This window comes from Hyla sarda, chromosome 2 (genome assembly GCF_029499605.1).
Source record: "Hyla sarda isolate aHylSar1 chromosome 2, aHylSar1.hap1, whole genome shotgun sequence".
In the NCBI taxonomy this organism is placed as follows: Eukaryota; Metazoa; Chordata; class Amphibia; order Anura; family Hylidae; genus Hyla; species Hyla sarda.
In genome coordinates, this window is record NC_079190.1 from 388,037,995 (window position 1) to 388,055,790 (window position 17,796).

General features: G+C 43.2%; 1 protein-coding gene across 5 annotated transcripts in view; it reads right to left on the bottom strand.

Moving 5' to 3' along the window:
- The window catches only part of CNKSR2 (connector enhancer of kinase suppressor of Ras 2), a 422,316-nt gene that overhangs the window by 47,998 nt on the left and 356,522 nt on the right, over window positions 1-17,796 (bottom strand). For all 5 annotated transcript variants that reach the window (XM_056558612.1, XM_056558614.1, XM_056558611.1 and 2 more), the window contains 2 exons: window positions 16,406-16,506; window positions 14,674-15,202 (listed from right to left, as the gene is read on the bottom strand). In XM_056558612.1, coding sequence (XP_056414587.1) covers window positions 14,674-15,202; window positions 16,406-16,506 — 630 coding nt within the window. The remainder of the gene's footprint in view (window positions 1-14,673; window positions 15,203-16,405; window positions 16,507-17,796) is intronic.

Genomic DNA, 17,796 nt, shown 5'->3' on the forward strand with positions numbered 1-17,796 from the left:
TGTGATGAGTCTGACAGTCAATCTATATATATAGAAGACTCAATGGTGGAGATTTTTATCATTGAGTTTACCCCTTTTTCTTGTGTATTTTTTTGCGCAAAAATTTGTGCAGTGACTTTCATTGCGTCTTTTTTATGCGTCTTTTTGATAGAACAAAAAGCAAGTAGTCTATTTCTTTGTGTTTTGTGGAATGCGTTCTACATTGGATACTAATTTATCTTGTGCATTTTTTGTTTAGACAAATTTTTTTTGCGCAAATACGTTTTTTTAACGCAAAAATACACCACCAAAAAGGACACATAGGAAAGTGTTCTACCGAGACAGCCGGGGATGCAGGAGCCATTCCTCAACACTGCTAAACTACTGCTAAAGTCTGTCCCATGATGGGAGTAGTTGTAGTACTGCAGGGCTGAGGGAGGGCACTTGCACATCCCCCCCAGCTGCGGGACTATTTTGGGACAGTTAGGACTACTACTCCCATCACGGACAGACTCTGCCCATGATGGGATTTATAGTCCAGGGGCTGAGATGCAGATCGCACTGAGTCATTCTCCAGAGACCTGCTGCGATCCGCATTTATCAACTGTAAAAGCCGGCAGCACATGCGGCTACACTGCGCTGCCCGCCAGCTCCTGTATACACTGCTCATAATTCATAATCGCTGCGGGCGGGAGACAGGAGCTCTGATTGGTGATTAGCTATTCACCAATCAGAGCTCTCGTCTCCCGGGCAGGGATTATGAAATGTGACAGCTGTATACAGGAGCCGGCGGGGGGACAGTGTAGCTGCATGTGCCGCCGGCTTTTACAGTTAATAAATGCGGATCGCAGTGGGTCTCTGGAGAATGACCTGCTGCGATCTGCCCCTCAGCCCCTGGACTATAACTCCCATCATGGGCAGAGTCTGTTCCATGATGACAGTAGTTGTAGTACCGCAGCGCTTAGGGATGGCACTTGCACATCCCTCGGCTGCAGGACTTTTACGACTACTACTCCCATCATGGACAGAATCCGTCCATGATGAAAGTTATAGTCCAGGGGCTGAGGGGCAGATTGCAGCAGGTCATTCCCCAGAGACCCACTGCGATCTGCATTCATTAACTGTAAAAGCCGGCTGCACATGTGGCTACACTGCACTCCCCACCGACTCCTGTATATAGCTGTCACATTTCATAATCCCCGCCCGGGAGACGGAAGCTCTAATTGGTGAATAGCTATTCACCAATCAGAGCTCCTGTCTCCCGGCTGCAGTGATTAAGAATTATGAGCGGTGTATACATGAGCCGGTGGGCAGCGATGTGTAGCCACATGTGCTGCTGGCTTTTACAGTAAATAAATGCAGATCGCAGCGGGTCTATGGGGAATGACCTGGTGCGATCTGCAGCTCAAGTTAAAGGGGTATTCCAGGCAAAAACTTTTTTTTATATATCAACTGGCTCCGGAAAGTTAAACAGATTTGTAAATTACTTCTATTAAAAAATCTTAATTCTTCCAATAGTTATTAGCTTCTGAAGTTTTCTGTCTAACTGCTCAATGATGATGTCACATCCCGGGAGCTGTGCATGATGGGAGAATATCCCCATAGGAACTGCACAGCTCCCGGGACGTGAGTCATCAGAAAGCAGTTAGACAGAGAACAGCAACTCAACTTCAGAAGCTAATAACTATTGGAAGGATTAAGATTTTTTAATAGAAGTAATTTACAAATCTGTTTAACATTCCGCAGCCAGTTGATATATAAAAAAACGTTTTGGCCTGGAATACCCCTTTAACAAGCCGGCGGCTACACTGCACTCGCCACCGGCTCCAGGCAGGGAATACTATATACACTGTCATAATTTCATAATCACTGCCGCCGGGAGACGGGAGCTCTGATTGGTGAATAGCTGTTCAACAATCAGAACTCCTGTCTCCCGGCGGCGGGGATTATGAATTATGAGAGATGTATACAGGAGCCCGGAGCAAGCGGGGAGTGCAGTGTAGCCGTATGTGCCGCCGGATTGCTAACTTAATAAATGCGGATCGCAGTGATTCTCAGCAGAATGACCTGCTGCGATCTGCACCTCAGCCCCTGGATTATAACTCCCATCATGGACGGAGTATGTCCATGATGGGAGAAGTAGTCCTAAAAGTCCCGCAGCCGGTACTACAACTACTCCCATCATGGAACAGACTGTCCCATGATGGGAGTAGTAGTCCAAAGGCAGAGGGAAAGATCGAGCTACACTGTCCAGGCCAGACTCTGCTCTCATTATGCGTTTTGCATAATGGGAACAGAGCATTTCTGGCAGTGTGATCCCAAACAGGGAGACTCCAGCTGTTGCTTAACTACAGCCCCCATGATGGGAGTTGTAATTTAGCAACAATTGGAGGCTCCCTGTTTATGAACACGCTGCATCATGTGCGCTATCTCCAGGGGAGAGCACAAAAAATGTACTAACCCATATTTCTTGTTTTTCTTTTGTTCTCATTTCAGATACCTGAATGCAGAGGACTACGTCAGATTTCGGTGGACTGCGACAATGACCAGTGTTTTTTTTATTTCAATGAAATGGTTAACAAGGGCTGTGGGGGGGGTGTTTTTCACAAAAAATTTTTTTCAATGTGCTGTGTTTTTTATAATTCAATTTTCAGGCTTAGTAGTTGAAGCCGTCTTATAGATGGAATCCATTACTAAGCCAGGGCTTAGCTTTAGCCCCAAAATCAGCTAACGCTAACCTCCAATTATTATCCTGGTACCCACCACCACAGGGGTGCCAGGAAAAAGCCGGTACCAAAGTCCCAAAGTGTCAAAAATGTCACTCCTGGGCCTAGGTGGTAACAGGCTGGCGTTATTTAGGCTGGGGAGGGCCAGTAACAATGGTCCTTGCCCAACCTGGTAACGTCAGGCTGTTGCTGCTTGGTTGGTATCTGGCTGATACTGATTTTTTAATAAATAAAAAAAAAAAACGTGTGTGGTCAGGGTTTTTGTTTAAAGTCCCATACAAGTCCATGGGAAATATATGTCACTGCACAACTTCCAAACACTGGAGATATTTCAATAATACTTGGTCACATGTTACTTATATGCCCACTTAAAATACAGGATAGTTAATTTAACCATTAACTACCCCCATTTGTGAGGTTTGGGGTTTTTGTTTAAGGTCCCATGAAAATCTATAGGAAATGTATGTTTCCCACATGACTTCCATACGGCTGGAGATATTTCCATAATATCTGGTACACATATTACTTATATGTCAAATAAAAATATATGATAGTTAAATTAACCCTTACCTACACCCTTATATAAAAGATGGGTTTTTGTTTCAAGTTCCATGCAAGTATATGGGACTTCCAGTACCTTACTCCACAAGCTCCACTCTGCATCTCCTGGTGAATGTGTCGGTCTGGCTGTTTAAGCCCCACTCCTTTTATTCTCTACCCTTTTTGTGTATCGGTCTGGCTTGAAAATCACGCCCAGTCCCACAAAGCCACGTCCCCTTCTATTTTCAGCTTACAATATCTTCATTATTGGGACATAAGGACAGCATATGACGATGGGATATAAGGTCGGGATATGAGATTGTGATAGGAGGGCGAGATAGGAGGGCGAGATAGGAGGGCGAGATAGGAGGGCGAGATAGGTGGGCGAGATAGGTGGGCGAGATAGGTGGGCGAGATAGGTGGGCGAGATAGGTGGGCGGGATAGGTGGGCGGGATAGGTGGGCGAGATAGGTGGGCGAGATAGGTGGGCGAGATAGGTGGGCGAGATAGGTGGGCGAGATAGGTGGGCGAGATAGGTGGGCGAGATAGGTGGGCGAGATAGGTGGGCGAGATAGGTGGGCGAGATAGGTGGGCGAGATAGGTGGGCGAGATAGGTGGGCGAGATAGGTGGGCGAGATAGGTGGGCGAGATAGGAGGGCAAGATAGGAGGGCAAGATAGGAGGGCAAGATAGGAGGGCAAGATAGGAGGGCAAGATAGGAGGGCAAGATAGGAGGGCAAGATAGGAGGGCAAGATAGGAGGGCAAGATAGGAGGGCAAGATAGGAGTTCGGGATAGGAGTTCGGGATAGGAGTTCGGGATAGGAGTTCGGGATAGGAGTTCGGGATAGGAGGTCGGGATAGGAGGTCGGGATAGGAGGTCGGGATAGGAGGTCGGGATAGGAGGTCGGGATAGGAGGTCGGGATAGATGGACGGGATAGATGGACGGGATAGGAGGACAGGAGAGGAGGACGGGATAGGAGGTCGAGATATGGGGGTGGGATATGGGGTCGGGCTATGAGGACAGGATAGGAGGACGGGATAGGAGGTCGGGATAGGAGGTCGGGATAGGAGGACGGGATATGAGGTTGAGATATGAGGATGGGATGTGGGGTTGGGATATGATAACAATATATGAGGATGGGATATGAAGTCAAAAGCTTCCTCCTTTGTTGATTTTCCTCCCCAACAAGGATTAGGAAGAAAAAACCGGGCAACGCCGGGTACCCCGCTAGTTATTTCTAATAAAAACTAACAGGTTTAGGAATATTTGTATTATGATTTAGTAGAATACAAATATTTTACAGTCCTGTTAAAAGACAATAAATAAAATGGAATGGACAGCTCTACAACAAAAACTGTACAAAGTTAACTAGGCACTCCTGTACCCAGAGGTGTGATAAAAATTTAGAATAAATAGAAAAAGAGAATCCCAGTCCTCCACTACCTCAAACAATAATTGGTAAAAAAAAAAAATTATTATAAGGTCATATCACATATAAAATTAGCATAAAATTAATCAAAGGCCCATGTGATGTACAAAATATCAATTCAAACATAAAAAAAGGAAGAAAGAAAATGGGGGCCTGGATACAACCTGCAAAGGAAAAAAAGACCAAAAATGTCCCAATGTACAATAATATAGTCCTGTAATGCAAGAAAGAAATCCTATGGTAGCATAGTAATCTTAAAGGGGTACTCGGGTGGAAACCTTTTTTATTTTTTTTATTTTTTTTAAATCAACTGCTGCCAGAAAGTTAAACAGATTTGTAAATTACTTCTATTAAAAATATTAATCCTTCCAGTACTTATTAGCTGCTGAATACTACAGAGGAAATTCTTTTCTTTTTGGAACACAGAGCTCTCTGCTGATATCACGAGCACAGTGCTCTCTGCTGACATCTCTGTCCATTTTAGAAACTGTCCAAAGCAGCATATGGTTGCTATGTGGATTTTCTCCTACTCTGGAAAGTTCTTAAATGGGTATTCCAGGCAAAACCTTTTTTTATAGGAAAGTTAAACAGATTTGTAAATTACTTCTTTTAAAAAATCTTAATCCTTCCAATAGTTATTAGCTACTGAAGTTTTCTGTCTAACTGCTCAATGATGATGTCATGTCCTGGGAGCTGTGCAGTTACTATGGGGATATTCTCCCATCATGCACAGCTCCCGGAACGTGAGTCATCAGAGAGAAGTTAGACAGAAAACAACAACTCAACTTCAGAAGCTAATAACTATTGGAAGGATTAAGATTTTTTAATAGAAGTAATTTACAAATCTGTATAACTTTCTGGAGCCAGTTGATATATAAAAAAAAGTTTTGGCCTGGAATACCCCTTTAAAATGGACAGAGGTGTCAGCAGAGAGAACTGTGGTCATGATGTCAGCAGAGAGCTCCGTTTTCCAAAAAGAAAATAATTTCCTCTGTAGTATTGACATCACTCATTTTACCACTCAACCTACAACGAAATGAAAAAAAAAATATTTGTGGAAAGAAAATGGAAAAAAGAGCAATTTAGCAACTTTTGGGGGCTTCCGTTTCTACGCAGTGCACTTTTCGGTACAAATGAGATGTTATATCTTTTCTGTAGGTCCATATTATTAGAGAAATACTCAACTTTTATAGGTTTTGTTTTATTTTACTACTTTTAAAAAAATTATACATTTTTGTATGAAAATTATTATGTTTAAAATTGACCTCTTCTGACCCTTACAACTTTTTCATTTTTCTGTATACAGGACGTATGAGGGCAATTTTTTTTTCACCAGGGTTTTACGTTTTCAGTGATACCATTTTTGTTTTGCTGGGACTTTTTGATCGCTTTTTTTCCTTCACTGTTTTGCTGGCATCAGAAACAACCAAAATTAGGCAATTCTTGATTTTGGAATTTTTTTTACGTTTATGCCACTGACCATGTGGTTAAATTAACATTATATTTTAATAGGTTGGACATTTGTGCACACAATGATACCACATGTGTTTATATTTATTTTTGTTTACATAATTTTATTTTAAAAAGGGGAAAAGGGGTGTGATTCAAACTTTAGGGAAGAGGTTAATTCACATTTATTAACTTTTTTAAACACTTTATTCACTCTATTTTTAGTCCCCATAGGAGACTATTGCATGCAATTTTTAGATTGCATACATTGATCAATGCTGCTCCATAGGAGAGCATTGATCAGCGTTATTGGTGCTCGATTGCTACAACCTGCAATGGCTGGCTGCAGCAATGAAGCACCGATCGGACCAAGGAGGTAAGAGACCTCTCTCCATCCTTCCAGCTGATTAGGACACAGCGATTTCCACGCGATGGTCCGAATCAGCTCCGCTGAGCTACCTGCATCAGATTTTGCCACTTTTAGACGCTGTGATCAACTTTGATTACGGTGTCTAAAGAGTTAATGCCGAACATCTGGCAGATTTGCGATGTCCGGCATTAGCCCCAGGCCCGGGCTGCTGATAGCAGCTGGGATCATGCAGGTATGATGCGAACTCAGCCCCTGAGCTCACTTGATACCCCTGCTACATCGCTGCGCCGTTTATAAACAGTGTTTCCTGGCTATGGGTTAAAAAAAAGATCACTTTTTTATTAAGTGTGGTAGCCCTTTGGGGGTGTATGGTAGTGGTGATATAGTATCGGTATATGAGGGGTTAATGTTAACCCTATAGTTCGTGACACCAGGCTGAGGGCTGGTATGCTGAGGCAATGCTCCGGCCTATTGCCACCCTTCCCAGTAATGATAGGTGCATGAAATGACTGAAGGTCCACAAGGAGATTGAACTTGAACAACTTTACTTAAGTGCTTGTCCAAGGCACAGTAACAGTCTAATATAACAGTCCTTATATCACTTAGTGACTGACAGTTGTTGCGGACCTTGCTATTGAGACAGTCTCTGAATTTAGGGTAGATATTTGCAGATCCGTCCGGATTTAGGGGTTATATTAGGTCCGGTGATGCTGCAGAGTGTCTGGGAATTGATACACTCTATATTCTGGATTACTCAGCCGTTGCCACAAGGCTCGGGCCTAACTCACTGCGTTAGTTGCTGTACAGGTCTTTCCACGTCAGGAGTACAGGAGCAAGAGAGAGAGAGAGAGAAGATGGCCGCCGCTCCCTTATATGGGCAGGGGGCGCGGCGAATCCGATTGGTCCGAACATCTGTCACTCACCCTTACAGAGAGTAATGGGATTGCTTACGTCACAGAGCCTCCAAAGATCCTTACTCTCAATACCATAGAGTCTACCTAGTCATGTGACCCGCAGGTCCTACAAAGCTATGGAACAGGTAATTAACTATTTATTTACATATATATTACTGTATTTACAATACCTTTACATAAATTACTGGTCTATGAGCTGGAATAGAGGCGACAAGGGGTAGACTACATCACAGGAATCCCTACGTCCTAGGGACTCTGGCTATGGGGACCCACACATACATAGGTACCGTATAAGATGCGGTACTGAGACACCACATAAGTATAATAGAAAGGTAATGTTCATGTACAACACATAAAAAGTTTTTGATTCTGACCGTGTCCATTTACAACCTGTGTGGTTTTGCGTTACAACTGCTTGCAAGGAAATGTGTGGAAAAGTAATGCTGCATTTTGATGCAGAAATCAGCATGGTTTTCACATTAAAACCCATATTTTTTTACTCATTGGAACAAGCCTTAACAGACAGGTATTGTGTATTTTATAAATAAGTAGAAGTTTATAGAGGATCATATATTTTAACATGCTGTAATAGGGGCACTTCGTAAGTGTATGTATGATACACATTCACGCAACTTAACTTTTAACATGTAAAAGGTAATGTTCTATTATAATGCAGTAGTCCCAACATGGTTGTATACAAACCAAATGCATATACATTTAAAGCACTGTTACAGTTTAGGTATTTTCTTTTTGCATTCTGTCCGGGCCAAGTGAACGTCTAGAAACATAGCCTGTTGTTGCTTTGCTATTTTTCAGCTCAGAGCATTCAATGATACTCTCTATGCTTGAATAACTACATATTAAGATCAAAAAGACAAACTGACTCTCCAGAATTATAGTGATCCAACTAACAAAAAAAACTGAAAAAGATACAAATTGCAAGGGAAAAAGAGAAAGACAAGATAAATTAGGTAATGCCGGAAAAATGCCATCTTGCAAGTGCGCCACAACTTCCTATGTCCCACTAGGTGTCCAAAAATACAACAATCAGAGGATTATTTTTACTTTATTTGACAGCTGACCTGTCAAGTCTAATTACTTCAGTCTTCTGGTGCACAGCAAGACAAGCGCACATCAATGAGCACCAATAGTTCATCACAGGAAAGCATGCTAGGCTAGAACTAATCTTCAGCTCAGGGAGGCAGGAAAGTCTTCCAAAAAAGAATTTGGGGATAAATCTGCAACATGATAATATATTGGCACCGGCCAAAACAATTATATGACAAAATACTGTATTTTTCGCCATATAAGATGCTCCGGCATATAAGACGCACCCAATTTTAAAGGCTGAGAATGTAGAAAAAAATATTCTGAACCAAATACAATGTAAAGTAAAGGACAGTGATCTTCAACCTGCGGATCTCCAGATGTTGAAAAACTACAACTCCCAGCATGCCCGGTCAGCCAGGAGCTGTAGTTTTGCAACATATGGAGGTCCGCAGGTTGAAGACCACTGGTATAGGAGGTAATACCCACGTGTCCCCGCCGCTCCGGACCCGTCACCGCTGCCCTGGATGTCGCCGTCCATCGCTGTCGCCGCATCCCAGGGGTGTCCCCATCTCTCCGGAACGTCTCTGCTGCCCTGTATCCTCGCTCTCCGTAGCAGCCATCACGTCACTACGCACGCCGCTACGCACGCTGCTCCTACTGGATGACGGGACGGCGTGTGCGACGACGTGATGATGACGAAGGAGAGCGCCAGCCATGCAGGGGATCCCGGCACGGAGCAGACACCGAGGAGGCAGGTAAGGTCCCTCCCAGTGTCCTGTAAGCTGTTCGGGATGCCGCAATTTCACTGCAGCGGTCCCGAACAGCCCGACTGAACAGCCGGGTTAGTGTCACTTTCGTTTCAGACATGATGGTCAGCTTTGATTGCCGCGTCTGAAGGGTTAATACAGTACATCACCGCGATCGGTGATGTCCTGTATTAGCCGCGGGTCCCGGCCATTGATGGCCGCAGGGACCGACACGATAGGACAGGGTTTTAATGTGTATTCGCCGTATAAGACGCACCAACTTTTCCCCCCACAGTTTTGGGGAAGAAAAAATGCGTCTTATACTGCGAAAAATACGGTAAGCAATTCTTACAGATCTTGTGATTTGAGTGCAATCTTTATGATACCCTAGCTATATATATATATTTTCATTACATGGCAACATATATGACTAGGTACATAGAGGGGAGTTTTATTGAAAACTACAATGTTGCTCTCACTCAGGATCCAATACCCAGAATTGAACTGGAGTACTGAACCTTAGAGGGGTAGTCTGGGGAGCTGAACTTATCAGACACTTATCCCCTATCCACAGGATAGGGAATAAGTGTCTGGCTGAACGAGACCCACTGGGATCAATCACCCGCTTCTGCAGAACATCTGTGATTAGCTGAGTGAGCAGTCACTAGCGCTTGTCCAGGAATGTGGGGGCTGGAGGGGCCAAGGATGGGTAAGTAGACGAGTCCTGTACAAAAGATCGTGGGGGTTCCTGCAGTTGGACCTCCCACAATCAGACACTTATCTCCTACACTATGGATAGTAGATAAGTGTCTGATGAGTTTAGTTCCCCAGACTACCCTTTTAAAGGGAACTAGTTATGTTGAAAATGCAGCCAAATTTGTAGGTCCCGTGTTTAAGAGTAGAAAGAATTGTGTAGGTTGATATCGATATTTGTGGGAAAAGATTCAGCATAAATAGTTATTTTAACATTAAAATCTATTGTTATTTCAAGATCTGGAGTCCAGTGGATGGTCCTACTGGACAGCTGTCATCATATGCACATTCATATAGGGAAGGTTGTCAGTCACTAAATAGGACCGCCTCTGGACTCCTGACCCCCAAATGAGGGTTTATTCTGAATCTTATTTCACAAATATACCAATCTGTTCTGCTACTTCTCCTGCTTTATAACACACTGCTAGCAAATAGGACACCATTTTTAACATTACAGGTTTCCACTAAGCCCACCAGAGGAGATGAGCTACAAACTCTATTAAATGTCTCGGGCCGCGTTTCAGCTAGGACTAATTGTCATGCCAGGGATTGTGCAACTTGTCTCTCTATATTCAGAAACAAGGAACAATGCTGACTTCTTTATGCAATTACAATTTGTTATCTAGATCTAAGTGTATTAATGTAGAATGCCGTAAAGTAATCTTATAACCAATTATTTTTAACCTATTGCTCTTTAATGGGATTCTGTTTTAAGTTTTGAGCCCCCAAAACTGGCAAGACTTGGAGAGGTTTTGAAGTACAGTGATCCCTCAACTTACAATGGCCTCAGGTTACAATATTTTCAACATACAATAGTCTTTCCTCGGCCATTGTAACTTTAAACCATCCTCAACATACAATGCTGTGCACAGCCTAGATCTGGGAAACATATTAAAGACTGGAAGAAGTGATCAATAAGAATGGGCATTTCACTTGTAAAACTACTTATCTGTATTTGTTATCTTATTTTTATTTTTTTATCCTTTGCGGATTACTTTTTGGTGGCTTCAGAACCAAATACCTGATTTCCATACAGTTATGGTCTCAACATACAATGGTTTCAGCATACAATGGTCGTCCTGCAACCAATTAATATTGGAACTTGAGGCCCCACTGTATGTATTTATCTGTCAAGCAATCTGCATGTCCATATCGTTATTTCTATATAAATTCCTTTCCTCTATATTTATGAGGGTACAAAACTGCTGACAGATTCCCTCTAACTATAATCATTTCTGATACTGATCTCTATATGCCATTATGCAATGAAATTAGGGAACAAATTTGTCTTTATTCATTATAAGCTGATATCCTTAATTGTAGGATCTAAAATGTCATACCAGCTTTTGATGGGTGAATAAAAACATGTTGTGGAGTGCTGCTTCCCTACTTTGGAATTGGACATATTTCACGTGAGTCAGGCCCTTTGGAATGTGCACCCACCTTTCTAGATTATAAATCCTCCCTACTTTAGCTAGATGCAATGGAATTAAATGTTCAGAATTTAAAAAAGAACTAATACATTTACATTATCTGTTGGTATTGGACTGAAAAATTGAGCATTGGCAACGATTACTTGCATCATCATCATTTCCTTTTTGAATTTTGCCATCTCTTTAGTCTAAGCAGTTTGAGTTGAAATGTTTGACAAGGCTGAACCCCCATAGCACAGTCTTTTTGCTTAAATACAGAGGATTCAGTAAACTTTATACAACTAGATACTCCCACAGACTGTAAGTCTCAATTACAGTGTAAAATAGCACCTGCAACACAACCATAGACTACACAAACCAAACTTAAAGAGGTTTCCTGGCAACATATATAAAGCTGAACCAACAATGGAGTAGAAACAGCTTTGAGTGCTCTGGACAAAGAACAGAAAGCTGAACACTTAGTTCAGCTTCCTGTTAGGTGGACACATTGAAGTCTAAAAAAAAAAGAGAGTGAATCACTGGACCACAGCTATAATAAAGTAGCCTTTTCTATGTCCTAACTCACCAGGGATACAGAAATTGGCTTCTTCCATCATCTAGCGCACTTAATGATGTAGACATTGGTCCAGATTTACTAAACAAAAAGCTGAACCCTTTTGTAAGGTCTTTTTGCTTTGTTTTAGTGTGTTTGGAGAACCTCACAGTAAATGAAAAATCCTGACTAACCAATGACGTCCTATGCGTAATTTGGCAGCAATTTCCCAATAATGCCACATAATGGCTCATCTGAATGCAGAGAGGCACACATTAAAAAAGAGACCAAAAATACACTGACCAACAACTAGACTGTTAGGGTCTATTCACACGGCAGAATTTCCACTTGCAGAATTCCACCTCAAATCAAAGCCCATAGACTTCTATGGGGTTCCGCACTCCCATTCACACCTCTGAATTTCCGCTTGCGGAAGGGGATGATGAAGGGGGGGGGGTGTGGGATGATGACAAGGGGATGATGAAGGGGGGGGGTGTGGGATGATGACAAGGGGATGATGAAGGGGGTGTGGGATGATGACAAGGGGATGATGAAGGGGGTGTGGGATGATGACAAGGGGATGATGACAAGCGGTGATGATGAAGGGGGGTGGGATGATGACAGGCGGTGATGATGAAGGGGGTGATGATGACAGGCAGTGATGATGAAGGGGGGATGATGACAGGCAGTGATGATGAAGGGGGGGATGATGACAGGCAGTGATGATGACAGGGTGATGATGATGGTGTTAATGATGGGGGTCTGGATGATGACAGGGGGGATGATGTATTTCCCACCCTAGGCTTATAGTCGAGTCAATAACTTTTCCTGGGATTTTGGGGTGAAATTAGGGGCCTTGGCTTATATTCGGGTCGGCTTATACTCGAGTATATACAGTACCGACTATATTGGCAATAAATCTGAATAAAGCACATTATATTTATTATATTTAGATACCAGCCACATCTCCCATCTCATTTTTCCCCCACACACACACTAGCACAAGATACTAACTGTGCCTAGAGGTCTGAATTTCTCAATTTTATTACTAGTTTCTTTTGGCATATGCGTAAAGTGTATCTCAGCACCTCGGCCCAGTTAAACTATACATTTATAGTGTGCAGCTCCCCATCCACTTTTTAATTCCTTTTTTTGTATATCAGTACCAGGTCTGCAGTATTTATTTAAGGAGGAATAAAATACTATTTCAGCTCCCCAGCACCTTGTAACCAAGAGTCACATTGTGTCCCTCACACTAACAGTCTCTTTCACTGTCCCAGATGACCAGGAATACAGACCATAAACAGGGATTCCAGGGCCTATCAGTCTAGCGCATTGCAAGTTCAGCTTTATGCAGATTGTCCAGAAAAAAACATTTAACTCCAAACATAACACTTTATTTTTATAATCATAGGCTGCTACATCTCATATACAAAAGAAGCTACTTGGATCTCAACCCCCTATCAACTCATAATAAATTTCCGTACAAGATGAACACATTGATCAACAAAAACATTACAACATAGGCAATTAGCTTGAAGCATAAACAAACAGTATATTGCACAGAAAAACATCAAATGAGAGACATTGGCTTGTACAGACTGCTGTGTGTCTTGTGGAGACAGACTACACTCACATTAGGGTTGCCACCTGGCCGGTATTTTACCGGCACAGCCGGTATTTTTACATTAGAAATACCGGCAATGCAGTGGTTAATATTCATCCAACCAATCCTCCAACTCCCAGAATGTTACACTATACTAGTGTTTCCCAACCAGAGCGCCTCCAGCTGTGGCAAAACTACAACTCCCAGCATGCCCGGACAGCCGTTGGCTGTTCGGGCATGCTGGGATTTGTAGTTTTGCAGCAGCTGGAGGCACCCTGATTAGGAAACACTGACCTATACTATATACTAATATATAGTCCAACATGCTCGGAGTTGTAATTCTCATTTGTGGCAGCTGCTGAGCCACAGGCTGTATCAGGGCATGCTGGGAGTTGTAGTTAGTAACTAACTGTAACTCCCGAATTCAATTAAAAAAACAGCAATCAAAAGGTCACATCAAAACAAAAATCAGGGCGCAAAAAATGAGCTCTCATACAGCCCTGTATAAGGAGAAATAAAAAAGTCATAGGGGTCAGAATAAGACAAAATTTCCCCCGCATATGTGTATCCTGTGATGTCACACATATATAATTAATTATGCAAATTAGCATGGCCGGTATTTTTTTGGCAAGAAAGGTGGCAACCCTAACTCACATATGTACAGATGTGGGAAGATGCATTCCGAGTGTGCGCTGTAGGTTAAGAACGGTGTAAGAAAAAAGCATCTTCTATGTATGGAAACACTAAATGACACCAATAAACAGTTTGGTGCAGGGTCCGTCCAACTGTGATTTCAGCTCTTTGCTATAAAAGGATCAATTATGTGTCTTAAAAGAGAATCCATTACCTGGAGTAAAGGGGAATGTAAATGTAAATGCTTCGGAGAATGGCTGCTATTACCTCTTTGAGGTGGCTATAATTGTGTAATGAATCACTTCCCAAGCATTGTGCTCTTTGTGTTCACCAAGTGCCTATTGTAGAAGGATGTAATGTCAGGCTTTGAATGGAGTTACTATAGTAGATATTTGTTTAAATGGGGTTTGGTGAGCCATGACATGTTTAGTTCATTCATATGTCTCTATTTGATGCATTAAGACTATCTACGTTGGCATCCTTTGTGCTAAGGAACAAATTGTGTACTTACTTGCTTCATCTGGTCGTTCCGGCTCTTGTGACGGGCCTTGCTCTTCAGGTTCTTCTTTCTGAGGAAGTTCTGTTGGTTCCACTATACTCACTGGGGACAGTGGAGCACAATGGCTTAAACCTGCATCTCTTGGTAGTGTAAAACTGCGTGGTTTAGCCCCACTGCTACTCAGTACTTGTAACCTGTTCCCTTCAACTAAGGGAAATGGGCCATAATGATCTTGTTGATGGCATTTTGCCGCTGGAAGTGTAGACTGCCGCCTGTGATCTGGAGATGCCACCCCTGGGTCAGTAAACACAGAGTCATCCAGAGGAAGAGTCTGAAGATAGTGAAGTCCTGAGCTGGTCAATGGTGTCTCAATTAAATCTTGCCAAGATCGTCTTTGGCTGGCAGTTTTGCGCACTGGAGAATCAGTGGTGCTTCCTGCTGGTTCCTGACGGTATTCCTCATGGGAAGATTGGGACTGTGAGGTTTCAGTGGAAGATAATCTGCCGTGTTTCTGTTCCACAAAGGGGCTAGCACATGACATCTGCAAAAGAAATAAAGAGGCAATACGTTAATTACTTCATGGTATATCAATAGTCTTGTACAGGCAGAATTTCACCTGCAGTTCAAAGTATCATAAAGCGGTACTCCGCTGCCCCAGCGTTCGGAACATTTTGTTCCGAACGCTTGGATCGGGCAGCGGTGGTCGTGACGTCACAGCCATGCCCCCTCAATGCAAGTCTATGGGAGGCTGCTGCCATGCCACCTACCATAGACTTGCATTGAGGGGGCATCGTGTGACCGCACAAGGGGGCGTGGCTGCATTCTAAACAAAGCCGGGTGCTGCACAGAGATCGTGAGGGTCCCTTGGATAGGGGTTAAGATGTCTCGGGGCGGAGTACACCTTTAAAGGTAAAATTTTGCCTTTAAAGGGGTACTCCGCCCCTTGCATCTTATCCCCTATCCAAAGGGTGTGCTCTGTGCAGTAATGATAGCGGGGTGCCGCAGCGGAGATCCCGGGGGTCCCCAGCAGCGGGACCCTGGCGATCGCCGGGGTCCCGCTGCTGGGGACCCCCGGGATCTCCGCTGCAGCACCCCGCTATCATTACTGCACAGAGCACACCCTTTGGATAGGGGATAAGATGCAAGGGGCGGAGTACCCCTTTAAGGAGGTCACATTAAGGCTCCAATACAACATAAACTAAATACTATGTGACTTGGCTCTTCCTTTTTCTTAGCTCAAATATTAGAAATACTAGAAGTGGAAGTTGCATACATCATGCCAGTCAAAGTCTATAGGACTGTCAATGCTGGGCACCAAAGTTTTTGATGACATTTCCAGGGAAGTTAATGGCATGGAGTCCATTTACTTGTGTACCCTCACAGAAATCAGTATAAAACTACTGTATAACATAGGAAAAAGTTAAAACGATGGTAAAGAGTGTGTCATATCAAGACAGTTGTTTTGTTCAGATCACTGGAAATGTACTTAAATATAATGCCAAAGCTGGACTTTCCATTAACACTTACACCTTTTAGACACCCTCAGAATTTGAATAGAGTTTAAGTGTGTAAATATAAACTAATAGATATAGTCCCAGATTACTCAATCTGTTGGAGAAAAGACCTGGTGTGACTTGTCCATAACAACCAACCACAATTCTTATTTCAATTCTTATTTCTAACAGACCAATTCCAACCAATTCTTATTTCTAACAGACTGATAAATTTGGGTTAATGTACTTACTGTTGCTGGCCTTGGGTATGTGTCATAGGGCGGTGGCGGGCTATCTTGTTTAGGAGTTGATGGGGTCTCTGGTTCTTCTTGGTCACTTTCACTCCAGTAGTCTGTAACACACAGTGACATACAATACACAACACAGTCTAAAAGAACAACGAATCATACTTTTTTTTTCAGCTACAGTGAAACCTCTATAAAGGAAGACCTCTTTGAGAAGACCACCCATGTACTAGACCACATATTTCTGTAAATTAAATTTGATGTTAGTCTAAGTATATTAGCCCTCCCCTGCGAGGGGACCACTCCTCTAAAAGAACATTTTCTGTTGCAATTTTCAATGGCCGCCACAAAGAAGTTTCGCTGTATTTCATTGGTCTAGAGTGAAAGGCCACCTCTTTGAGAAGACCACCCATTTTCTAGACCAGATTATTCTGTAAATCATTTTCAAGTCTCTTAAAGGAGTACTCCAGTGGATATATATATATATTTTTTTTTATAAAGTTGATTCCCTGTTTCTGGTTCCAGGAATTGATGCATCACAGCGCAATTCTGAGAATCCCTGACCGCAGTGGTGCCCTGCCTCAGACAGTGATTGGCTAAGAGGCAATGTGATGTATTAAGCCCCGGCACCAGGAAGAGGATCACATAGGGGGCTGGAGCAGCAATACTGCCAGGCAAGTAAAGGTTTATATTTTTATAGCAGACAGCCTGGACAACTTTATTAAAAATAAAACTCCCCCTGGAGTACCTTCTTAAAGGGATATTCCGCCCCTAGACATCTTATCCCCTATCTAAAGGACAGGGGTTAAGATGTCTGATCACGGGAATTCCGCCACTGGGAACCCCCACAATCTTGACTGCGGCACCCCAGACATCCGATGCATGGATTGAGCTTCGCTCCGTGCTGGATGACTGGCGATGCGGGGCGGAGGCTTACATTGAAGGGGCGTGACTGTGACATCAAGAGTGGGGATTGGCCGTGACGTCACGAGCCTCTGGCGATGCACCCGACGCTCTAAACGAACACCGGGTGTAGCAGGGAGATCGCAGGGGTAACCAGTGGCGGGACTAGCAATCAGACATCTTATCCCCTATCCTTTGAAGAGGGGATAAGATGTCTAGGGGCGGAGTACCCCTTCAAGGCCCCAGACAGATAAGTGAAAAGTTAGCCATACCTGCTGATTTCATCAGACTGACCAACCATCTATCGTGTATGAAGAACTCCAGACAGACCTCAACAACAGATGATGGATTTCCACTGACTGGCCCTTTTATTTTCACAAAAAGAAGCCAAAGCCAGAGCTGTCTGACAGCGGCTTACTCCACTCTACCCATTCAGAGCACATGAACTCTCAGCCGAACTAAACATTCATGTGTATAAATGGAAGAAATAGCAT